The sequence below is a fragment of the Cyprinus carpio genome, chromosome A3 (assembly GCF_018340385.1).
Source record: "Cyprinus carpio isolate SPL01 chromosome A3, ASM1834038v1, whole genome shotgun sequence".
NCBI classification, from domain to species: domain Eukaryota; kingdom Metazoa; phylum Chordata; class Actinopteri; order Cypriniformes; family Cyprinidae; genus Cyprinus; species Cyprinus carpio.
The window spans coordinates 30,353,475-30,378,649 of record NC_056574.1 but is presented as its reverse complement, the minus strand read 5'-3'; the positions used below and the strand labels follow the sequence as shown (position 1 = coordinate 30,378,649).

The following is a 25,175-nucleotide window of genomic DNA, read 5'->3' as shown; positions in this document are numbered from 1 at the left end:
ATTTACACTGACATCAAAAACAAGAGTTGTGTTTCCAGCAAAAAAGAACAGCTAAGAAATAACTATTTTCAATGACTTTACAATACTTCTTCTTTTCTTTTGAGGTAGAAAATGTGACATTTGTGGACATAATGAGAAAAGAGAAAAAGGAAAATAAAATACACCTGTCATATTTCTTTGCCTCTATTTTGCCTCTAAAATTATTTAGTTGCAGAGGAAATTAATCTTATTATTTATCAAGGACGCATTAAATCTATCAAAAGTAATAAGATTTCTCTTTCAAATAAACGCTGGTGTTTTGAGTTTTAATTCATCAAAGAATACTGAAAAAATGCATCACAGTTTCCACAAAAATATTTTGTTTTCCCCATTGATTATAATATTTTTTTTTTAAATCAGCATGTTAGAATGATTTCTATGTGATCATGTGACACTAAAGACTCAATGAAAAAAATATAGCTTTGCATTACAGGAATAAATACAATTCAAAATTAAAATAGAAAACAGTTATTTTAAATTGACCAAATTAATCAAATTAATGTAGACTTGGTGAGCAAAAGAGACTTTCAGTAGCCCTATTTTACAGAAAACAAATGGCTGTAAATGCTTCTGCAAGGTATTGAATCACTGCAGTGTAAAAATGTTGCTATAATTGGGTTGTGTATACTTCAGCGCACAGAAATATGCCAAGGAAAATGTGCCTCATCACAGATCCATTTCAAACCACGAACTGTTAATGAGCAATTCTGTAAGACTCTTCATGACTTCTTTTCACCTGCATGCCTATTATAGACACAAAAAATGAGTTGAGCATGAGTCAGTGCCGTTTCAGTGCACAGCCACGGTAACCGGCAGCAGCTCGCGGGAGGACTGAGACTGCTGCGCTCCGTCAGGGGCCAGACGGAGACTGACACTCCCGTCGGCTGGATCAACCCGGAAATCTTTGTGTGCTGGACGGATGGCTACGATGAATTGTCTTTTGAAGGTTTCGCTCAGCATGATGTAGAGCAGCGGGTTGATGCAGCTGTTGGCGTAGCCCATGCTAATGGCGACATTATAAGCGTACAGGAAGGCGTAACTGGGCCGCTGCACGCTCAGATGTGCCAACTGCAAGATGTAATGAGGCGCCCAGCAAATGAAGAACGCCAGGCATATGGCGACGGCCATCCGAGTGACCTTTCTAGTGCGCATGCGAAGGCTGTGCTGGGGAAGTGGAGCCACCGTGGCGGCCATGTTCTGGAGGATCTTGAAAAACACCACGCAAATGATCACCAACGGCAAAGCGAACGCCAGCACAAACTGGTAGAGAGTAAACCAGTACGTATCTGTAGCCGGATTGGGAAGGAGCAGAGCGCATCCCACCGATCCGTCCCGTAGGGGCATGAGGCCGGAGTACATCCACACCGGCGTGATGGACAGCAGCGAGAGGAGCCACACCAGACCCACGACCGCCACGGCCACGCATGGAGTGCGTATGTGCTTGAAGCGGATGGGATGAACCGTGGCCAAGTATCGATCCAACGTCATGACCGTTAAAATGTAGGTGCTCACGATCTGACTGTTAGAGTCCAGCGCCGTGATGACGGTGCACATGGTGGCACCGAAACACCACGAACCGTTTCCCACAAGTTGGTGGATGAGGAACGGCATGCCTAGGAGAAACAGAAGATCTGCGATAGATAGGCTGAAGATGAAGATGTCAGGCACCGTCTGTTGCGCTCTGAACTTATTTTTTTTGACGATGGTGTAGATGACGATGCAGTTGCCAATTATACCGACGAAGCAGATGACTCCATAAATGCTTGGCATGAGAACATTGTGATACTGTTCGTCAGTGTCTGCAGGAAAAAAAGAAGAGTATTTTTTTTTTGTTTTATTTTAAGTACCATTTAAAAAAAAAAACATTAAGTCTTTCGTTAAGTGTTTTCCTCCTGTAGAAAAAACAGACACTTAATATGGCATAATGTATTAAGATGCTATTAAAATATCTAATTAAATACACAGTTTTTAACACAGTTTATTAACAGTTTATAAAATGTTGAGAGATTCAAACAAAAAGTTATCAATAAATAGGAAAAAAAAATAAAGACTGCAAGTGACGTCGCTAGTGGAAGTGCAAGTGTCTGAGAGTGCAAGTCTGAGAATGCAAGTCTGAGAATGCAAGTCTGAGAGTGCAAGTCTGCAGCCAGACCCTCTTGAAAGATTTCCTTTTCAAATAAATACTGATCTTTTGAACTTTCTATTCTTCAAACAACTATCACTGTTAAAAATATATCACAGTTTCCACATAAATATTGAGCAGCAAACTGTTTTTAACATTGGTAATAATAAGAAATGAGCAGCGAATCAGCATATTTGATGATTTCTGAAGGATCACTGAAGACTGGAAATTCAGCTTTGCATCACAGCAATAAATTACATTTTGAAATATGTTAAAATAGAAAACAGTTATTTGAAAATATAATAATATTTCACAATAATACTGTTTTTACTGTATTCTTTATCAAATAAATGCAGCCTCGGTGAGTGTAAAAGACTTCTTTCAAAAACATTTAAATAAATCTTACAATCCAAACCTTTGAACAGTAGTGTAAATATTTTTAATCACTAAATTATGTATTTGACAGTTGTCCCTGGTAATCTTTTTTCTATCTTGGTTTTCTTTTTTTTTATACGTTACTGTGGATTAAAAAGAAAATCATATGTCTTGTGTGCTGTGGTCTCATTATTTTCACATAACAATATTTCTAGGCATTAGGCATTATGTGGTAAGTAATAAGCAGGATATTATCACACACTAAACCCTGTCAAAATGATTCAGGTCCTCTCAGTCTCAGGGTCCTGATCATCCAGCAGGGGTTTATTCAACATAATGACTGAACATTATCCCAGCCACAAAGCCGGTGAGTCAAGAGCTAGACACAAGCAGAGAACCACAAATTAATCTTATTAAGCAAATGAAAGTAAGAGAGCTACTTGCCTCTTAAAATGACTTTCGGTGGACTAACCTAATTAGTCACAGAAATTTTATACTTGACTTAAACAAAATGTATTCATTTGCATGACACATTCAGCTTGCCAGACAAAAACCGTTATATATTTACCTGCATTTAAATGTTGAGATGAGTTAAACTCATCACTGGAATTATCAGCGGGGGTCACGACGAAATCCATCACAAACTTGACCATAAAACACAATACACACGTAATTAATAACAGGCTTCTATCTGTCATTCGAGATATGATTATGTTTCAAAACATTATAAGTGACATACTGAGAAAAACGCTTACTGTGAAGAAAATTACAAATATTTGTCACAATTTCTGACTACATAAGCTAATTCTAAATAATGTTATACATTTAAACGTATATTCGACACTTACTGAGATCTTTGTAAAGTCAAATCTGGACACTGAAAATAGACTAGTTGTCTTATGGATTTGTCCAAACCTTTTAGGCTTTTCAGGATTATAACTGGAGTTTGTTTTTGCATCATGCTTGCTGTTGCCTGCTGTCTGTTTGTTTTACTGACAGCAGTGTTTTGGCATCTTCATTTTTAGATTTTCAAACTGGGGACTCCCAGGAGGCCACAAGGGGGTGCTGTGTATCCGCAGAAAATTTAAGAGGAAAAATGCAAAGATTTTATAGGGCGTCTGAGTTAAAATTGTAAAGTATTAATTAAATGTTTAATGCAGCGATTTTTCAATAAATGCACCGAATTAAATTTTATTTACCAAATAATATTCTCTCACCTTTTATCCGGTGAATCATGAAATCAGAATTATTTTAACAATAAAAATAAGGACAATTGATACTGCATAGAGAAAAAAAATGCACTGTCAACAAACAAAATAAAATTTCTCAGGATAAGATCTGAATCATCTATTTTGCTTTTAAGTTATGTAAAATCAATCTTACTATTTTTTCCTCAGATAGTATAAATGGGTCTTTATGCGTGAACATTTAATAGTGATTTTCCTTTTAACTGCCATATCATTATTTATACCCTCGAAAAAAGAAAAAACAATATTCATATACCATACAGTAGTACATGGTTTTCAATCTCGATTCCGAGGACCCACAGCTCTGCACATTTTGCATGTCTCCCTTATTTAACACACCTGATTCAGATCATCAGTTCGTTAGGAGAGACTCCTTGAGCTGAACTGAGTGTCAGATAAGAGATACAGAGATATAGATATAGATATAGATATAGATATAGATATAGATATAGATGGGTCATCAGGACCAGCATTGGAAACCACTGCCATACTATTTACACGGAACTATAAGGAACATGGTAGTCTCATATTAAATATCATGATGAACTAATGACATGCTACATGTCCACAAACACTTTTTGTTTGCGTAAAACATTAAATGTCATCTCATTCTTCACGAACCTACCTTTATCTGATAATCTCCAGTGCTTTGAAGAACACAGCAGTTACAGGGGTCTTTCTTTGCCTTGGATTCGTCCTCACAAACACATGACAGCTCCTCAAACGCGCTCTGAACGAACCATGATCTCCAACACCGCCAGTGTGTACACTGGAACGCTTCATGGACTGATAGAAATGTCTCTCCAGAACATCTGTGAGCCTTGCTGGGAGAAGGAGTTATGTGTGATCCTGAAGAGTCGAGCTCGATGTTGCGTCTGATTTGTTGCTTGATGGTTATGATCCTGCTGACGTGACGAACATCATCCATCTGGGCACTTTCAGCTACACCACGGTTTGGAGAAACCAGAAACTGCACAGGACTGGTAGTTCGAGTCCATTTACAGCAGCTTATCCCATCTGGGAGGTCATTTCAACAGCATAATGTGCGTCTTTCCACACTGGGACTGTCCCTGCAGTTAGTGAGCGGTTTAATCAGGCTGGGTTTAAAGTGTCTGCGAGGTGAAAAGTGGAAGCATGTTTACGAATGTAGCACTGAATGTTGTTTCGCTCTAAAGCCTGCAGGGATTGATCAGCCTACGCGTGAAGCGCGCATATAAAGCCTGCAATATATTTTCTTTAATAGGCTACCTGCATAAAAGTGATAAATCTAACAAATATTTCAGTAAGAATGTCATGCAATGCATTAACTTTATGCCATTAATCACACATATTAATATTCCACGTATTAATCATAACTTTGTTTCTTGTAAACATCTGAATATCCACTGTAGGTGGTCGTTATTTTTATTTATTTATTTTTATGTGCGCATGTCCGAAGGTATTATTCCGGGTAGGCCTATTATTACATAACCATAAAACGAAAAATATGTGTCGATAAAATAATTCATATAATAAATCCTTCTATGATCGAAAGGGTTTCAAAGTACATTGTTTGTTATTTTTAAACCCTCAATCAGTATTTAGCCTCTTTGAAAGACTAGCTAGGCTGAGGGACGGTTTTGCAGGTGGTTTTTGGTCTGGCTTAGCATCATTTGACAATAATAATTGGTCAATATAGAGGTTATAGAGCTTAATCAGGTCAGACGCGAAGCTGTGATGGCTGACTGTCGATAGTCTTTACATGACACACAAAGGCCAGATCGTGTAATTTTCACAACTATTAAAACTGTTTTATGGAGTTTTGAAAGTGTTTCTCAGATGAATGTTTCCATAGCTGAACAAACGGTATGATGTTAAACAACTGTACAGTTAAATGTGCGCACTTTATCCTTTATATCTTCGTTTTCATTCCTGTCAAACATGACTGATATTGACAGAATCATCCAATTTAGCACTCTTAGGGAAATATGATAATGTTTTGTAATTATCATTTTAATCTGGCTAATTTTAAAATTGTTTGTCATAAATAAAAATCTCAGAAACATGTTATGGGGTTTCAAATCGGAGTATGACTTTTTATCATGAAACAGGTCATAATTTTCAAGTGTCTTCTGTAGAGGACAAACATCATGTTAATCAGACATCTTGGGAGAGACACAACAAGTCAATAGGAAAAGAAATTATAGATCAATATTCCTATGAAATATGAGATATTCTTAAGAAAATGTTGTTATTACTCACATTATAACACTTCTTTTTCATTAATATGCAAGAACACATTAATATGCAAATTAGATGCAATGTATAGATACACTGTGTAGAATGGGAAAACCAATTTATGGACATTTTACACACATATTCCATAAAGTACAATAGTATATCAAATCATTCTGTTATATCTTTCATAACATAGTTGAGAATCATCTTTGTACAAAGTTTGGCTAAAAATAGCCTGAAACCTAAAAACTGATTGATGAATGAAAAATAAAACATTGTTTTTGCCTATAAATGCCTTTTCATGTCTATTTATCTTTTTGAATAACATAGTCCTGGAGTCCTCTACAAAGTACATAGTATAAAATATGAATAAAATTAAAGACTATAAAATATATTTTTTCAAAAAAAAAAAAAGAAAAAAAAAATCTCCATTTGTTTCTTATGCTCCAATCAATGTAATAACAAAAACGAATTAAATTAAATTAATTCACAAAACTTTTTTTCCTGGTTCTCAGGAGGATATGCATTATGTAGAATACAAGCTCCACAACAATGCAGTGGACAATGACAAGTATACACTATAGAACTGACACATGAAATAATACACTGTACAATATGTTTCTGGCCTTGTGTATGAATTAGTGTACATATGGATATGATTCAGTTTCCAGTAATATCAAGACACTCTTGGTGATTGAACAGAAGATGGCGCTTTGCTGCAATCATTGAACTCAGTTATGAATTGTGTAACGACACAACTCGTCCACTAGGGGCAGGCGGAAGCTGACCGTCGCTGAATCAAAGAGGAAACGGAAACAAACAGAAAATACAGCAATTTTTCACCATTTCAAGTCGGGCTAGGTACAAGAGCTCAGCCTCATCAACGATTAAAGACCAATTAGAGTGGATTCTGAGTTCTTGAAAACGAGAGAGCGAGTGTTGGCCCTCACAGTTGTTTTCAAGAGTGAGTATATGAAACTACAGCTTTTCTCGGACTGCCAGCGGCAATGTTTTTTTTCCACGTTAACATGAGCAAAGGCCATAAGGCCTCTGTGCTCTTCTATACATTACCACTATTATTTATGGCAATGAAACCATGGATTTTATGCTTCTAGACACGTTGACAAAAAGTTGACAGAAGAAGCTCAGTCTCGGGTTGTTTTTTAAAGTTATTTTACGAGATTTTTTTAAGCTAGCACCTTTGAAACTGTATTGGAATTAGTCATGTTTATTTTTTATTATCACTTAAACGATGCATTATGAATAGGAATACTTTAAAAACGTTAATATAATATTTAGACTTTGACAGTTAGTTTTATGTTGCGTTGCCGCATATATAATAGTAAACAATTTCACTCATTTCCGTTTAAAATTAATATTGTCCATGAATGTTGTAAACATTATATGGAAGTCTTCGCAAGTCTTTGTTTCGAGATTCAAGTAGCGTTGGACAATAAAACGTCGTTGTCAAATGCTGCCTGTTGAATTGCAGTAACGTCACTGCATGTAAGATAACAATATGATTATGATCACGATAATACAGTGCTTTAAATAACATCCAGAGCATTTCCGGTGCCATTTACGCAATTTTCTCCTCTAGAAAGCTGATATCGGTAATACATTACAGCTCGTTTACACGTTGACTTATGAATGCGCAATTATTGATATTTGCTAAAAATTCTAATATTATTCTGTGCACGTTCTAAAGCGCTATGACGTTATCGAACCTCGAGTTCGCGAACGCTGCGAAACTCTGACCGTTTATTGGTCGAGCAGCAGACTGAGCGAAGCCAATTGGGTGTTGACGCCCCTTCTAGGGCTATGATTGGCTGACGCCGTTTCAACGCGCTAATCTGATTGGTCGGTCCGCTCTAGCCGCGGCGCGTAATTGGCCGCTTGAGACGTCAAGCAGACGGGTTTCCTTCCTCTTTATGGGGAGCGTTTGCTTTTTAATACCAGTTGTATCGTGGGGCGCGGCCCATTGAACAATCTAGAACACTAGATCAACACTATCGAGCCCTATCGGGTTTTCTGAAAGACTGAAAGTATTTTGTTCGCAGGTTTCTCGCCGTGGTCTGTATGTGAGGATCGCGACGGGAGGAGAGACGCGGGGCTGACACACACACAAACAGAGAGAGAGAGAGAGAGAGAGACAGGTGGAGATCATTGTGTCTTCTGTGCTCATCATCGCTGTTGAGATCTCATTGTCTGGTCCTCTGGTCCACAACAGGGATATAAACTGCATCAGGAGGCTTTTTCCACTGCTTTGAACCTTACCACATAGGTGTCCGTCAGGCTGAATCATGGAGGCCATTGCCAAGTATGATTTCAAAGCAACTGCAGATGATGAGCTGAGTTTTAAACGTGGGGAAGTACTGAAGGTAAGTCATGATTATTTAATGTGTGTTAATATAGATCCACGCGAGAGCACGTAGTTGGGGCTTTTTATCTTCATCAGAATGTCTGTAAGTGCCTTATAGTCTCATTACTAATTAAATACTGTAACAGTACTTACAGGCTATATTGCATCTGGACCAATTGGTTTGTTAGTTATTGATTAGTTTTATTGTTTGGTCTTCTGTTCATATGCCAGGAAAATGATTTGCTGTTTAGTGAAGTTGGATGGATGATTATGGTATTGTGAATAAGGAAGTAGTTTATTTTATATATATATATATATATATATATATATATATATATATATATATATTATATATATATATATATATATATATATATGGTTTTGGAATGACATGAGAGCAAGTAAATCATGACAGTTAAAATTTTTGGGTGAACTGTCTTTGTAATTTTACGTTATTGTGTTTTGAAGTGCGTCTGGAAGATTAGCGCACATTGACAGACTTTCTTAATTTTTGCTGATCGATGGTCACAATAATGCAACTTCGTGTTTAAAAACTCACGACAAACGGTGAGGAGTATGTTGTCGTTTCATAAAGGAGTTTATAGTGTTCAGCATTTAAGATTGAAAAGCATTTGAAGGTATGAGTGAAGAAATCATGAACAAAAAGCCATTTGTTGATTTTCTAGGGCAAGTTCCTGTTCATTTCCAGATATTTTTGTCATTATTTCCTCATTTCTAATATCTGTTTGGTGATGTCACTGCAGTTTCTTCCATTCAACCTGCAGCTTCTCAGAATGACTCTTAATGAAAGCACATAATTTCTCTTTCCTCTCGCGTCTGAATGCTAATCTCAAGCACAGCATCTGTTAATCTGGCCAGACCTCACAGCTGTATGTCGCTCTCCAGTTTATGTAAATCAGCGATCTTTCCTTCTGTCCCTAAGGAGAGTTCAAGCCGGCCCTCTTTCAGCTGGATTGCAACATATCAGCTGTGCGGAGGAAAGGCCTTGTACTCAAGTGTTTGGAGATTTAAACACAATCAATCTAATCTCTCAGGTTGAATTTGAGGTCATCTTTCATGCATCATGCATGCATAAGCCTGTCATAAGCACGTCAACAGCATCATTCCTTTGATTTGATTAGTGGCCGAGATTATCATGAGGTCTTTCTCTTTGCAATGGGACGGCAGAGGCACTACATGAACCACGTCCTGAAGTAGTGTGGAGAAAAACCGGCAGGATTATGGCATTGGTTTGGTCCTCTATGGGATTTTTTTTCCTTGACTTCAGATTATAGTGTTGGATAATGCATGCAGAACAGAAGTGTAGTTACAGTATGAATAATACAACAAGCAATCATATGTTCTTGTTTGCGTTTTATATTGCATATATCATGCATGTAAAAAGATGCCTGACTGACTTTATTTTGTCTCTTATGCCTTGTACATAAGTAGGAAACCGTCTACGCAAGCTACTTCACCCAAAAATTAACATTGTGTCTTTGGGTACTCACCCTCATGTTGTTCCAAACTTGTATTTTTTATTTATTTTTTCTGTGAAATGCAATAGTGAAAAGATATTTTGAAGAAGGTTTCTGTTGTTTTTGTCCATGCAGTGAATGACAGTGGGTCTAACGTTGTCAGTGGTGTCCACTAACACTTTTGAAACTTTTTTTTTTCTGACAAAAGAACAGGGTTTCTGCAGGTTTTATGAAGAGGTAGGGTTTTATTTGTCCTTTTTAAGACAAGTATAGAAATTTAAAGAAAGAAAAGAATGGATTCAGTACATTAGTATCTAAATGTCTTGTAATATTAAAGGGATACTCCACCCCAAAATGAAAATTTTGTTATTAATCACTTACCCCCCCCCCCCCCTCCCATATTGTTCCAAACCCGTAAAAGCTTTGTTTATCTTCAGAACACAATTTAAGCTATTTTGGATGAAAACCGGGAGGCCTGTGACTGTCCCATAGACTGCCAAATAAATAACAGTGTCAAGGTCCAGGAAAGAATGAAAAACATCGTCAGAATACTCCATCTGACATCAGTGGTTCAAATGTAACTTTATGAAGTGACGAGAATACTTTTTGTAAGCGAAGAAAACAAAAATAATGACTTTATTCTTTTTTTAATTTGTGAAAACAAAAATAATAGTCAGATGGAGAGACACAGAGGAGACTGTTGACAAAGGAATTGTTGAATAAAGTTATTTATGTTTTCTTCGCTTACAAAAAGTGTTCTCGTCGCTTCATAAAATTCAGATTGCACATCTGATGGCAGATGAAGTATTCTGATGACGACTTTCATACTTTCCTGGATCTTGACACTGTTATTTATTTGGCAGTCTATGAGACAGTCACAGGCCTCCCGGTTTTCATCCAAAATATCTTAAATTGTGTTCCGAAGACAAACAAAGCTTTTACGGGTTTGGAACGGCATGGGGGTAAGTGATTAATGACACAATTCTCATTTTGGGGAGAAGTAACCCTTTAATGGTTTAACTGTTGGAAGAAAAAAAAAAAAACACTTTTTAGTAGATCTCTATTACTTTTTACATTTATTTCAGCTTTGCTCCCAACCTCCAGAATGTGGAAATAACTTGCACTGTTCCTCTGCAACAACTGCAAAAAAGTAATGTTCTTCTTTGTCTTGGTTCTTAAATCAAGATATATTTACTTGAGAAGCAAAATGACATAAAATGTATTGTTTACTGAGAAATGGATCAAAATGAATTGAGTTTATAATAAAAACCAGAACAAATATATGCCAGTGGGCTCAGGAAACTCGGAAATCTTAATTTGAAGGGATGACAAGTTTTCATTCTCCATTGACAGATATTTGTTCCCGCTCTAAGCATAAAATCTTATTTTTTTCAGTGTTTTAGGAAACAAGACTTCATATCCTCAATTTTCATCTCAAGTTAATGTATCTTGATTTAAGGAAGTTTAGATATTTGTATTGGAAAACCAAAAAATAAAATAATAAAAAAACTGAGAAAAATGTAGTGCTATGACTTTATGAATAAGATGTTCTGCTCTGATTTTTGACCTTCTTAGGCCTTAATTTGTGGAAGGGTGAATCCGGACTTTTTAAGACCCTCAGAAACCCTGAAGATAGAGTTTGGAATGACATGAGGGTGAATAAATGACAGAATTCTAATTTTGGGGTGAATTATTCCTTAAATTTCACTTGTTTTGAAATGCATCAAAAGCACACACATCAAAAATATAAACTGTCTTCAATTTTGCTGATCATCGGCCACAATGACACAACTTTATCTTTAAAAACACAGTTTGCTCAGCCTCGTCAGCGAGGTGTTCTGGATCTCTCTGACATGTTTTATTGGTGTGTTTATGGGCTAGTTCACACGGACCCAACAATCATTGCAGATTGGTGTTCAGTAAACACTAAGTTACTTACTTTATCATTACAAACGTCATGAGTTTAGGACACTTACTGGCTCCAAATCCAACCACTTCCCACAGTTCCTTCTGTCTTCTTTGCAGTCTAATGGAAATGCCTTGTCAAGATGTTTAGTGCTGTTTGTCTTTCTATTTGCACCTCTGATTTTTATGAGGAAGTGATTCTCCAAAGCGTGCAAAAAATGGACCATAAGTAAAATATCCAGAAGTTAGATAGGCTAGCTTTAATATCCTCTGTCAGCATTATATTTTAAATTATATTTTCATTTTGAGATGAAACGCGAGTGGTGTTTGCCCATGCAGAAGTCACCACTACAGTTCAGCAGTGTTCTTGGTGGTTGTCAAGGTGATGCTTTTCAGTTGCTAAGGTCTTCTGAGTGGGTTTTTAGTGCATCTGCTATGTATCCTTTTGTGTGGTGAAGTCTGTGTTAGTGCAAAGTGGCTCCAACTTCTGTACCTGTTGATGCCGCATTGCTGTTCATATCTCTCTCTCTCTCTCTTTTTTTTTTTTTTTTTTAAAGAACTTCTCTATCTTTGTTATCTTTGAGCTTATCAGCCTCTCATGTAGAAAATATGACATCTAGCATAATATCAGCATGTCTGGAAACGGTGGTGATGTTGAAAACCCACAGGTTATCTCTCTGTTGGTCTGTAGAGCACGACTGACCCTTATCACTGTGCCCTAATTTTTTTCAAACTGAGGTTTCAGTGGTGAACAAGCTCAAGTGGTCTTGTATTGGTTTATGTTCTGATGCAAAAGCCAAAAGAGTTTCTTGTGTAGTTGTTTTTATCAAGAAAATAATAAAAAAAAATTTTTTATATAATAATAATAATAATAATAATAATAATAATAATATAGTCAATTTTTAAAGTAAATATATATAAACACCTTAAGTATTAAATAAAATATTATACTTTAAGTATTATTTAAATAAAGCAATCTATAATTGTTTAGTTTGCTTTTATTGTAGTATTTTATATTACTATAAGAGAAAATGTAGGGTTTTTTTTATTTGTTTGTTTGTTTTGCTCAAAAATAAGAGATTAAAAATATTTATTGGGTTTGTGTTCAGTTTGGAAAGTTTTTCGTGTTTTAACCCTGTGATGGACATACGAAGAGGAAGGGAATGCTGTGAAATAATGCCCCAGAGTGGATTTAAACACTGTCCTCTTGTGTATGAATTTTGGTCCATTAGTCAGAAGGAGGAAGTGCATGTATTCAGACGCATTATGATAGTGCTATCATGCTTTTAACAATGCTTTAAGACACCTCTCTGGCTTATAAGGAGCTTAGACTGTGACGGTGATCTCACACATTAACAGTGTGTAAGTATTTCTGAAGTATTTTTGGTTGTAAATCAAGGACTTTTGGGGGGTTTTGCCTGCTGCCACAATAAGAGGAACAGGCCGATTTTTCTTTTTATTGTACTTATATTTTTAATGTAAGTGTTGTATCCTCTCATTTTCACTTTCCTCTCCTGGTTTCGCTTTTTATAGCTGATTGGACGGCAGAATGTTATTCTTAAATGGACAACAGTGGCTGTTCTTGTAATATATTGCAGAATAAACATTGATTGGCTGATAGCTGTCACTGAAAGGCCAAGCGTTTTTGAATTGACCTTTTCATTCACTCTTAATTTCCTCCGTGGAGGCTAATTTGAGCAGGACTGCTCTGTTTATTGGCTGTCTCGTCTTTGATGAGATGGAGAGGGAGTCAAAATGTTTGCCCGAGGGGCTGTTGTCCCGCTGACACAAATGGGCCGAAGAGGTTGCACTGCTGTTGAAAAACACCCAATGGCTAAGTCTTCCTGGGATAGAAGAGCTCTTAAATGAGTCATTATGCTCCAGAATCTTTATTCTAGAAATAACCAGGAACATTTTTTCAAAAGGAATGAAGAGATTTTATTGCAGTACTCTTGAGTAATTCAAAATGCAATACAGCAGAGATAAAGGCTGCACTGATAAGTTAACCCTAAGTATTAAAGTTCAGCATGTAACGTGTCCTGCACTTTCGGTTGTGAACATGAATGATACTTTAAATTGTGTGTTGAAAACTGTTGAAAAACTGTTTTTATAAATTGAAATAAACCTAAAATAAAATATAAATAGCAGATTAAAAACTCTAATACAAATATTAGAAATGTTGCCTTGGAAACTAACTAAAATAAAATAAATTTCTTGAAGTACTAAAATGACTAAAACCAAATGCCATAAAGTAAAGTATGAATAAGTGTATATAGTAAAGTAAAAAGTGTATACTCTGTAGTGGTCGACCGATTTTGTTTTTGTGTCTGCCGATATCTTGGAAAGGGGGGGGGACCGATGGCCGATATAAAGCCGATGTGATTTTATTTTATTTAATATTTAAGAAATTTGAAATAATTTGAAAATGGGTTAAAAAATTAATGTGTAAAATAACCATGCTTGTACCTTAAATGACAAAGTATTTTTCACAAATAAACAAATATTTAATAAAAATATAATTAAAAATGAAGTAAACACTGTAACCAACAAGGCACTCAGTATTCTGGGAAGTTTGTGTGCATTCCTTGGGAATCACATTTTTTTTTTTTTTTTTTTTCAAATAAAGCCAAGGTAACACTGATTTAACATACAGCACACAGTGAAAATGACATGAATATGACAGTGGGCAAAAGCATGAAGCGCAGCATAATTTGAAATCACGAGTTTAAAGTTTGTCGATCGTGCATCTCAATGAAGCTGAACTCTCCTCCTGTCCGTATATTCAATTCACACGGACCGACCGTCACACAGAGCACACGCGATCATGCAGAATACAAATGCATACTTCATAAGATCAGGTGTCACAAAGTCAGTCGCAGGTTTACTAATGAGTGGTTGCAGATGTTGTCTGTTAACCTGGCAGCTACATTTTTGGAGGTTTCATTTCATTCCTCCACATAGTTTCAGTTTCTCCCTCGTGAATAAAGAAACGTTTCAGTAGCTGCCATTCAGCATCCCCTGCGTTTGAACTCTGACAGCCTCGCAAAGCTGCTGCATGCTTTATGAACAGTGCGCTAATGTCTGTCATTTGCTCTTGACATAGTTTGGTTTATATGTCAGGGACATTTGCCTCTAGCTGTGGACATGAGCTAAAATAATCACTGAATTGATAATAAAGTACCTTTTTCTGATGCCGCAATAGACTGACACAGTTTGCATTGACATCAATGCACTTGCTTTCAAGTGTTGTTTTTTGCTTTCCTGCTTCATCCGTCTCTCTCTCTCTCTCTCTCTCTCCTCCCAGACTGTGACACACGCTCTGATCTTTTCCTTGAGATGAGTCAGAGACAGACATGATTTAACCGGCCCATGCTCCATTGCCCTCGGCCTCTAGTCAAGCTGAATTTAGCATGTCAGCTATTAGAGTCGATGGCTTCCCTCTCAGTTCATTTGTTCTTGTCTGCTTTGCTATAAAGTCAGAGTATAAGTGGGGTACAAGCACACACACACACACACACACACACATCTAAAAAATAACCCTCACTGACCTCAGTTTGCACTGACAAAACAACCAGAAGTCATTGGTTTTCAACCTTTGGTGGTATGTTGACAAAGTTGAGCAGAGTTCAACATTATGCAGAGGAGCAGTAATGCGACGTGGCGGCTCCCAATGAGAGTTCGAATTAGGGGTGGATGGATACTAAAATGTTGGTTTCTGTGCAGTTCCAGGCTGTGGTATTAAATCGATACCTCAGGCAAAATATATGCAACAACAGTCTTACGCAACTGATGCAATGAAGCTAAGACTGTCAGTAGCTTCAGTAGTGTCCCGTGCATTTTGAGGTCTTATTGACTATTAGCAGCTGTCATCTGAAGGTCTTCTCATCAAAGTCATTTTATAATGTGAGTGATATTTTGTACTTGTTGAACATTCAATTCAATTCTGCCAAAGCGTAGAAATAACTTCGCTTTTGGTAAACATCCGATCTGGATTTGGTTTATTGGGCCTAGAGAATTTATGAAATGAGACCGTTATAATACATGGATCAGCTACTGAATATTATGATATCATGCTATGGTATTGTTATTTTAGTTGCCAGCCACAGCCAGCATTTTTGATCATTTTCACAAAATTTCCATGGCCCCCAGAACATTTTGTTGTATGGATATCTGAAAGAGCCTGTGCTTGTAAACAAACAAACAAAGTTTTTATTCTTGCTGCATGCATTTTTTTTTATCAACACTTGAATGTGGGCAAGTTTCATAAAAAAAAAAAAAAAAAAAACATTTTGACCAAAAATCTGAGAAAATCCCGTTTTTGGTGCAGATTATATCTGGATTGTGTGAAAGCGTTATCTCATAAATGACGGAAAGTTCCGTCAAAGTCGGGGAAACTGTTCAAAATTGGTGCTTAATTGCCAACTGTGGTTCCATTAAGAACCTTAAACATCCTTGGAACCTTTCCGTTGCACAAAAGGTTTGTTTTAGTGGAAAAAGGTTTTTTAGATTATTAAAATGTTCTTCAACATAAGGAGAAAAATGGTACTTTTTGAGAACTGTTCAGTAAAAGGTTCTTTGGGGAACCAAAATTGGTTTTTCTATGGCATCACTGTGAAAAACCCTCGTTTAGAACCTTTGTGTTTTTAAAATCCCTCTGCAGTCACCAATTTTATCCCTTAAAACTCATATTTGATAAACAAAATGACATATTTAAATGTTTGGTTCCTGTGGGGAGGAAAAAAAACTGCTGCATGCCTTAAAATGGCTTGAATATAACTCTACACCCTTACCTCATTTAGTATACACGATTCATGCAAATTAGTCCACACCTCCACCCAGGCACGCAGCTCAGACTTCCTGCTCTGCTTTCACTAGTTTAACTGAAGTAGTAAACGAGACACAATGGCAAATGGCAATGTTGGATTAATTCAGCTGTATATATTTCAACCTGATACTGATTCTGCAGAAGAAGAGAGATTATGTACATCAAAACAACACAAGACAGACATGTAAACAATGTTTAAAACTTGTTTTTTACGACAGGGGGTCTTTAAGAGTGTTGTATTGCATGAAATAAAGTATCAAAAACTGACAGTTCCTGCATTTGGTTAATGCAGTAATATCTGCTAGCAACCCTCAGTGATTTTTATTCTGAACAGGGCTTCAGATTGCTTTTGGCGTCCTAAAGCTCATCATCTCAGGGAAATAGCAGCAGGCTTGTGGTTTCTTCCACCTGTTCTGGAGTTTTCTGCAGTGTCCTAGATCTGGAGGTGGGGGCTGTTACCTCTTCAACCCAGCAGCATCCTGAACACATCATTCCTGTACAGAGCAGCTCGCAGTGCAGGCGGGTTCAACGGCTTTGTTGGGCGTCAAAAATATGAAGTGAAACACATTTTGATGTTTGATTTGAACTTGATTTCTTTTTTTGCTCAGGAATGCTCTTTGAAGTCTTTGTAATGAAGTCAAAAGCACTTCAAAGCTGTTTGTTACAGCTTAATTAAACAAGAAACAAAAACTGTGTATAAGTTGCGTTGTATTATTACATTCAGAAAAAAAAACATTTACAGACATTATAAAGTATTTTAGTTTGTCTCACTCCACCAAAGCTTTCAAATTTAATAGAAATCAGAACATATAAAAAAAAAACATAAAAAAAATAAATAAATAAATAAATAACAGAGGCGTTTATTATAAGCAACTTTTTATAAACACCAAGTCTAAACAAATTTATTTAAAGCGATACAGAAATTTCGGGCATGTGGCAAATGTGCTATGTTTTGCATGCTGGATATTAATTGCATTATATAAGTTGCTTTTGGAATACAAGTCACCGCTCATTTCAAGGTTGCGCTTCAGTTACTTCTTACCAATTCTCACTATTAGTTGCTTATTATCATGAATATTACAAGCATATTGGGTGTTTACTTATGAAGTACGCCTTAATGCCTTATTCTGCATGACCATATTCTACATCCCTTAATCCTACCACATACCTAAACTTGAATATTAATGATCAGTAAAGTTGATGGTTAGTTAATAGTGAGAATTGGACCTCAAAATTAAGTGTGACCAGTAATAATAATGATGATAATAATACATTATTGGCGTGTAACAATTCACTTATTCAATGCATCAATTAAAAATTCTGACTATGCATCAATTTTGAAACGTGGATTTTTGAATTGTAAATCATTTTAGTCACGATTTGATTTAAAATGCTAAAAATCAAATTAATTGCAATTCATTAAAGTGTCAATCAAGATTTTAAAATATATAAACATTACTTTTTATTTTATAGATTTACTACTAATCTATCAGATTTTAGATTTCCAGTCAATTTTGTAAATGTTGATAAAGGACATCGGTTTGTACTGTGCACTTGGGGCTAGTCGGGTTATATTTATGAGGATAGGCTTGTGTAAACTCTTAGGCTGATTGCTCGCTCAGCGACAGCTCAATGGTTTTACCTTGATTTTATCTGTGATCAATAGAGGGGCTCTTCAAACTGATGGTGAGGCTTTGGCCTTGTGACCTACTCTGATTTAAATGTCTTTTCCTCTACTGTATTTGAGCAGAGCTGATGTGATGGGGGAACTGTTGGAAGCGTCTTGTTGCATTACATTATAGTTGAGTCAGGACTGGCTGCTCGCAAACCACTTTTATGTTTGTTGGAAGGATTTCATGCAACTAAGCTTTTCTGGTAATTTAGATAATGCATTTTGGCTTTGTCAGTTACGCACAATTAAAAAAAACCTAATTCATCAAATAATATTACAGTTTTTTTTTTCCTGCAGTGAGTAGAAATACACTTTTTAAATTTACATTTAAACTACACTAGTTTGTAGTTAGGGTATGTTGACATTGCTCTCGGCCCAGATTAACCACAGCCTTTTAGTTTTGGGTTGCTCTGTGAGCTGGGATCATGAGACTGAACGCTTTGCAAGAGTAGAGCAGTTTCACGCTACAGGTGCATGTTTCTAAGAAATCCCCCTGAAGTAACACTGACATGCGGCCAACAGGTTCTTCACTTCAGCTTGACAGCTACTAATACTGAAGGTTGCTTATTACTGATCAGCCTCTTAGAAAGAAACTGTCACTTACTGGAAACTGTCATGTACCATTACTTGTATCTGGAACATAGTCGGATTTTCCTCACTTCCCCATGAGACTGTCTTAAAATGTAATAAAGGGAAATGGAAAATGCCGCCTTCGGCTTAATGGAGATTCTCAGTCTTTTGCGCTGAAAGCCAAGCTTGCTTTTTAACTATTCATTACCTATTGTGAAGAGCAGGAGCGAAAGATACGGATATTAAGTAGTTGAGTGGCTTTGGATTGAGGCTGAAAACTCATAAAACCAGTTCTCAAAAGGTCTTAAGGTTTAAAATAACACTGAGGTTAAGGACAGGAAAGAGGCGGGAGGATGAAATGTTAATGTGTTCATGTATAAGAGTGTTATGGAAGATTTAATGTGGCCGTCTGTCTGAGTGCCGTTATTAAAAAGTGCTGTCCGTTCATTAAGTGCAAGAATATAAGAATTTTGGATACCGTGATTACTTTAATGCATTTTTAAGAACACAAGCAGTTGAAGAATGCTTATGTCAAATAAATAAATATTTTAAACTTAATCAAATGAATAGTTTTATTATATGTTGTTTACATTTTTGTTTTTATTTTATATTTTTTTGAATTTATGTTGTAATTGTGATAGTGTGTTTTAAATTTCTTTGAGATTTTTAATTTTAAATTAGGTTTAAAATTATTTACGTTTTTGCTGTAATGTTTTAAGATTTTTTTGATGTATTATAGGGGTTATGTGTCGCTTTGCTTCCGGTTCAGGTCTGTTGTATGTGCTTTGTTAAATACGGAGTGGTTTTACTCGAGATGTCTTCAAAAGGAGAACTGATGTCAATCACACATGCGGATTGATATCTACAAGTTTATAGCACAGCAAAGACATGCCATAGTTTACATGACAATGCCGAACTTGACTCTTGATTCTTGGTCGTCGTCATTTTGCTTTGCATGTAATCTCTGTCGTTTCATGTAGCTTTGCTGTTGACATCTTCAGTAGAGACAGAGTTCAGACTCCCCTGTTTTACCCCTTTGGCATTAATCGCTTCAAAGCTGAAAAGTGTAAAGGCTTTGTCTCTTCTGCACTGAACCAGCAGATTTTTCAAAGCATGACTTTCAGCTTTCCAAGTCAATTTTTGTAATCCCAAAGCTGAAAATGAACCTAAAGCTGACTGTCAGTTTAAGAGAAACTTCTCATCGGGGCTTGTTTTTGACAATAAGCCTCGCGTGGATGTTAAACTGTTGTGTTGAGTGAGTTGACTTCCGTGCAACAGAGTCTTCTCGACCCATCTGGTTACAGACCACATTTCAGAGGCTTTTTAATTTAGATCATCATGACTGCATGGGTTCTCCTCTCTGAAGCAGACATGCAGTGATAACACTGTTAGACACAGCTTGCCTATGTAAATGTCTTATGACTGCGCAAGTTAAGATGCACTGTCAATGTCTTTGGCTGTCGTGATATATTCGGTAGCAGTTTTTGTGGCACTAGCCAAATAAACCGCCCCGCTGGTGCTTTGATTGCAGTTTGTATTGTCATATATGTTCCTTGTGCAACACTCATTAGTTTAGTTTCCACTTTGAGCTCTTTAAACTCCCATTCTTTTGTTTTAAAATATATCAAGGTGGCCCCCTACCTCTGTTTTTTTCCCCCTCTTTCTCTCTGCTCATTTTTTAATATTCATTTGTCTGTATAATGAGTGTGTTGTAGGTCTGTGTTTTATTGTTTTCTCCACTCTTCACTCCCACTTTTCCACAGCTTTAAACACCCATTTCTGGAGTCTTTTTCAAATCTGAGGTGTGAAGGGATGATGTTTTGAAGTGGCTGTCATAATCAGATGTCATAGTGTTATCAGAATGATTTCTCAGATTTTCCCAAAAATTGACACGCGTGGAAATTCTCAGCACAAGGATCTTGTGGTTTTGAATCACACTGCCAGCAGAAAGAAGAAGGAACTCATCTCGATCAGACGCACATCAGCTGAGCTCTGTTCTGATGAATTGTGCACTTGTTGTAATTATATCCAGCGCTTTTGAACTTTTAATGAGATTGAGTCGCACATCTATTAAATGACTTTCTACAGCATGCATTTTATATCAGTTTACTCTCTCTCTCTCTCTCTCTCTCTCTCTCTCTCTCTCAAAGTCAATTTATTGTGGATATGTGTTTAGTCACAGAAAACATTTTGTGATGTATTTAAAAAAAAATCAATTATTATGTAGTAAATATACATTTTTCTAGTTACAGTTGGCTCCAAAATGGTTTAAAATTTACATTTTAAAAATAAAATTATTTGTATAACCTTTCTCAAAGGTCATGAGCATTCATTGGGTCCAAACAGGTTTGGGAACCCTGAATGAAAGACAAGAAATACTTTAAACTTCAAACAGTATATATGCACTGAGATTCTTAAAGAATTTTTAAAGCCTAAAATCTGTATTTTTGTAATGTACAGAAAGCCGTATACGGGTGAGATGACTGTAAATGTATCAGTGTTAATATCTCAGCAGCTGCGTGTGGAATCTGTGATATCTGTATGGTGTTCTCTATTGGACGGTCAGGGACACACTCTCTGTCCTCCTCGCCGACTATCTGTTGATCACTTCCTGACCCAGGCATTCTGGGATGGAACATCAGCCTAAAAGGGGACTGAGCGTGTACCACGGCGCCCTGGTGACATCAGCATGTGAGCTTGCAGACTTTGTTCTCACTTCCTGTTGGGTACAGCTTCCACCCCCAGCAGTTTCCTGTCTCCGGCTCCGCAGAGTTGCAGTGGAGTGCATGCGGCAGACATTCAGCAGTGTCTGATTTAACTGCAGCTTCACTGTCTAATCAACATCTGTTCAAACATGTCCCGTCCTGCTTCAGACTCCATACGAGTACTGGCTAGGAACAAGTTGTTTTTTTCTTTCTGATATCCTTTTTTGTGTTTCACGAGTTTCATTCTTTCATGAGTGCATTCATGGAATTTCTTAACATTTTTAGTCAAAGGCTAGATTATTAAATATACGGTGCATAGAATCTGATTCTTTTGGTACAAGTACTTAGTTATTAGGTCAAATTAATGTAGAAATGTAAAGAAATATATTTATTTTTGATTGTACCCAGCTGAATAGTGGTATGGAAGTGAATCTTTTTATGGATTAAGCACAGTTCATAACTGATCATTTAATTTGCTGTCACTAATTTGTATGATTCATATTTCAGAAATCACACTTTCTCTAGTATCTAGTCATCAGCCACTGAAAGAGCCATATTGGTTGAGTGCTAGTATGCATATTTATATTATACTCTTTACATTGTGTTACAGTGTTTATATGCATGCTTTAGCAGTTTCACAGTGGACATAATCTGTCTCTGATGTTTAAGTAGATGAAATTAGCAGCCTTTCTCTCTTTAATCTTTTCTTTGTGAAGCATTGTAAAAGCTCTTGTGTGCAGCATGAGTCTGTGAGCTCTGCATTAGCAAAAGCCGCACTCATGCGTTCTACATGAATGTTTGCTGAAATGATGCATGCACACAATTACCTCGCGGTGTTTGAAATGAAGCTATAACCCGACGCAAGAAGAGAGTGAGTTATAGGTGGCATCACAGAAGGATGAAGCTGTTTCCAGGAGCACAGCAGTGTTATTGCCTGCCGGTATCTTTAGGGACTGAGTCATCGTGGCGAGACGTCCCTAGTAAGCAGTTTAGGTGACTCAAAGACGGCTCATTAAGCAACTCATCGGCTCTTTGTGTCAAGAAACTACAGCCAATCTCACCAAAGAATTTTCACTTTTTTTTACATTTTCTGAACTTGTCATGCTTTGTTTTTAGTCTATTAAACTTTGTTTTAGTCTATTTAACTTTCAAATTTAAATGATTTTAAACTTGACTTATGTAATTTTGTTATTCTTTGTGAATGTTTTCTCCAGTATTTTATCAACTGTAAATGAAAAATAGATTAAAGTGATTAAAAATTAAAGTAAACATATAAAAGTGTAAGTTAAAATAAAGTTTATGCCAGGCTAAATAAACAACCATATGGCTATATATATATATATATATTAGTGTGAGAGTATGTGTATACACACACACATACGTGAATGTATTAGATTACATTTTAAATAGTATTAAATTGTTTTGCTAAACTTTAAGTTGGCATTAGATGACAGCAAAGGTAATCAAATTGTAAAAACCGGAAATAGCATTTAAATATTTAATATTGATAAATAAATCACAAATATTAGCCGATAACCTATATAGTGTGAATCTTTAGAAGAATCTCTTTAGTTAGGGGGAGCACACAAGCCATTATCATAGAGACTTGTGGAGCTCTTTCAGGGATTTTTCTTTCTAAAAAGACTTTCAGACTTCATTAATTCCCTGAAATATGATGAAATGGATTCTCGGTGCACGAGTGCAAGTGAGCTGTATTTAATCAGCAATCACAAGTCCCAGCGGGAGAGCTGCGAATCAGGACCAAAATGATTACTGCTGATTGACTCTTGCAGCAGCCTCTGATTGCTGAGCTGCTTTGTGAGTGAAAATGCAAAATGCCATTTGAAAAGTCCAGACGGTTCGCCATTATCTCCATTCAGAGTTTCCATTTTAGCATTTCCACATGAATGTTTTCTCCAGGGTCAGCACAAAACAAACAAACCCAAGTGTAACGGTGCCACTTACCCGTAATCAAGGCCTGGTAATTGCTGTGATTTGCAGTAGCGACGTGACCTCGGCCTCTCTTCATCTGTAGGGTAATTCAGCGCAGTGACTTCACGTCTGATCTGACATCTGAGTGCTGAGTCAGTCCACGTTCTGCATGACAAGGACTCTTGGGAATAATTGTGCAATAAGGACTCTTAGCCTCTGTAATGAGGTCAAACTTTATAATTGCGCCAGCTTCATTTAAATAGGTTTCAAATGGGTTTTGTCCATTTGTCTCACTGCCTGCAGTAATATGAGCTTTTTGAATAAAATGCTGCCATCAAAAGTGCTTGATCTCTTTGCTTTTATGATCTTTAAAGATTACGATTAGGCGTTCTCGCGATTAGTTGATGTATGCGAGTATTCATCAGATTGTTTAATCAAGATGTTTCTCTCCATTGCTCTTTCTTCAGGAAGCATGTGCAGAACTGAACACCAGAAGCAGCCCAGATCAGATACTCTGCTGGATGTGGTTAGTTATTGTTTGGAAGGGATGTTGTGTTCAGAATGCGTCCCAGAATCAGGCTTGAAGTACTGGGTTGAGAGAAATGGCCTCGTATGGCTTGATGTATACATTTTTTATTAAATATCGTATTTTTATTAAGACTGTGTTTGATCCGTTCCCTTCCTCAGCACTCTTTCACTGGCTGTGATGTTAAAATGTCATGCTGAGTCTTTGAGCGTGTGTTTGACAGCCTGACAGCAGTCGTCCAGTCAGGCTTAAGCAGAGGCTGACACTAGCCTGCATACTGGTGTCTTTGTGCAAGCGGACGCTGGGATGAAAAGAAGCCTTGTTGCAGCGCACATCAATGTCTGTGGTGGTGTAGCGTGCCCTGACCCTTTGTGAAGTGGTGGATGGCAGTGTTGATAACAGCACATGGCTCACATAACAAAGCTCATTTCCTGCATACCTTTCACCATTTTCTGAATCTAAATTTTGGTTTGCTTCGGCAAGCGTCACTTTCTATTATCGCCCATGCTTAGGGTTAACCCCAAGCATTAAACGTCAGCATTCAACTTTAGGTTTTCCTTTTTTTTAATTTTTGTTTAGATTTATTATTATATTAGATTCAGATTATGTATTTTATTATGTTATGTTTGTTTGTTTTAATTAGTTTCTTTACATTGATATTTTCGTTTTTATATTTAGTACAGTGGGTTGTTCAAAAGAAGTTGGCATAGTATTTAGCCATTTCATTTTTTTTATTTTTTTTTTAATTGATCGTTTTTTTGGGATGGGCCACACACCACATTAATCCAAACATTTAGATAATCTACTGTCTTCATGCATCACAGTCCTCTCCGGATTGCATTGCTGCTTCTCCTGTCTCTGTCAGTCTCTGAAAGCCTTGACCCTCATCTGATGACGTCGAATTTCCTTCAGCGCTCTTATTCCAAACCATTGCCTCATTGATACTGAATTAAGTAGAGGTGGTTGCGGTGCGTTGTGGGTATCCTGCTGTGTCTTCTCATCTCAGACTGTGAAGCAGCGGCTGTTGGTTGGAGCAGAAGACCACGACAGCTGTGGATGAGATTATCTCTGCCACACAAAACGAAAGCACCATTACTGTTGCGCCACAGTCTGATTAAAAGTGGGGGTGAGCGCTGGGGGCTGTTGACACAGCACTGACTTGACAATGGATAGAGATTTGTGTTTGTAAGTGAGAGAGAA

At 36.9% G+C, this 25,175-nt stretch overlaps 2 protein-coding genes across 8 annotated transcripts in view; one reads left to right on the top strand and one right to left on the bottom strand.

The window, feature by feature from the left end:
- Positions 1 to 476: 476 nt before the first annotated feature.
- On the bottom strand, positions 477 to 4,957 carry LOC109065295 (melanin-concentrating hormone receptor 1-like). 4 transcript variants are annotated; one of them, XM_042729329.1, is made up of 4 exons: positions 4,409 to 4,957; positions 3,105 to 3,180; positions 1,776 to 1,838; positions 477 to 1,652 (listed from the first exon to the last, which is right to left on the bottom strand). In XM_042729329.1, exons 1-4 carry the CDS (start codon positions 4,709 to 4,711, stop codon positions 829 to 831), a joined length of 1,266 nt encoding a protein of 421 aa, XP_042585263.1. In that variant the 5' UTR covers positions 4,712 to 4,957; the 3' UTR covers positions 477 to 828. The 4 variants fall into 4 exon arrangements, with proteins under 4 accessions (XP_042585263.1, XP_042585277.1, XP_042585258.1 ...); XM_042729343.1 differs by adding an exon at positions 3,452 to 3,601 and having other exon boundaries at positions 477 to 1,838; positions 4,409 to 4,527; XM_042729324.1 differs by having other exon boundaries at positions 477 to 1,838.
- Positions 4,958 to 6,809: 1,852 nt separating this feature from the next.
- The window catches only part of LOC109088127 (growth factor receptor-bound protein 2), a 29,941-nt gene continuing 11,575 nt past the window's right edge, over positions 6,810 to 25,175 (top strand). For 2 of the 4 annotated variants that reach the window (XM_042729316.1, XM_042729296.1), the window contains exons 1-2: positions 6,810 to 6,964; positions 8,061 to 8,381. In XM_042729316.1, the coding sequence (XP_042585250.1) occupies positions 8,304 to 8,381 (78 nt within the window). In that variant the 5' untranslated portion in view covers positions 6,810 to 6,964; positions 8,061 to 8,303. The remainder of the gene's footprint in view (positions 6,965 to 8,060; positions 8,382 to 25,175) is intronic. The other 2 variants (XM_042729311.1, XM_042729303.1) reach the window with 2 other exon arrangements.

Excerpts from the sequence above, each read along its gene's own strand:
- LOC109065295 (XM_042729324.1), bottom strand. The coding sequence starts at position 4,711 with ATGGATGATGTTCGTCACGTCAGCAGGATCATAACCATCAAGCAACAA. Across the intron at positions 3,181-4,408 it reads CTGGAGATTATCAGATAAAG|TTTGTGATGGATTTCGTCGT; the intron begins GTAGGTTCGTGA and ends TTTATGGTCAAG. Across the intron at positions 1,839-3,104 it reads ATCTCAACATTTAAATGCAG|ACACTGACGAACAGTATCAC; the intron begins GTAAATATATAA and ends TTTTTCCTGCAG.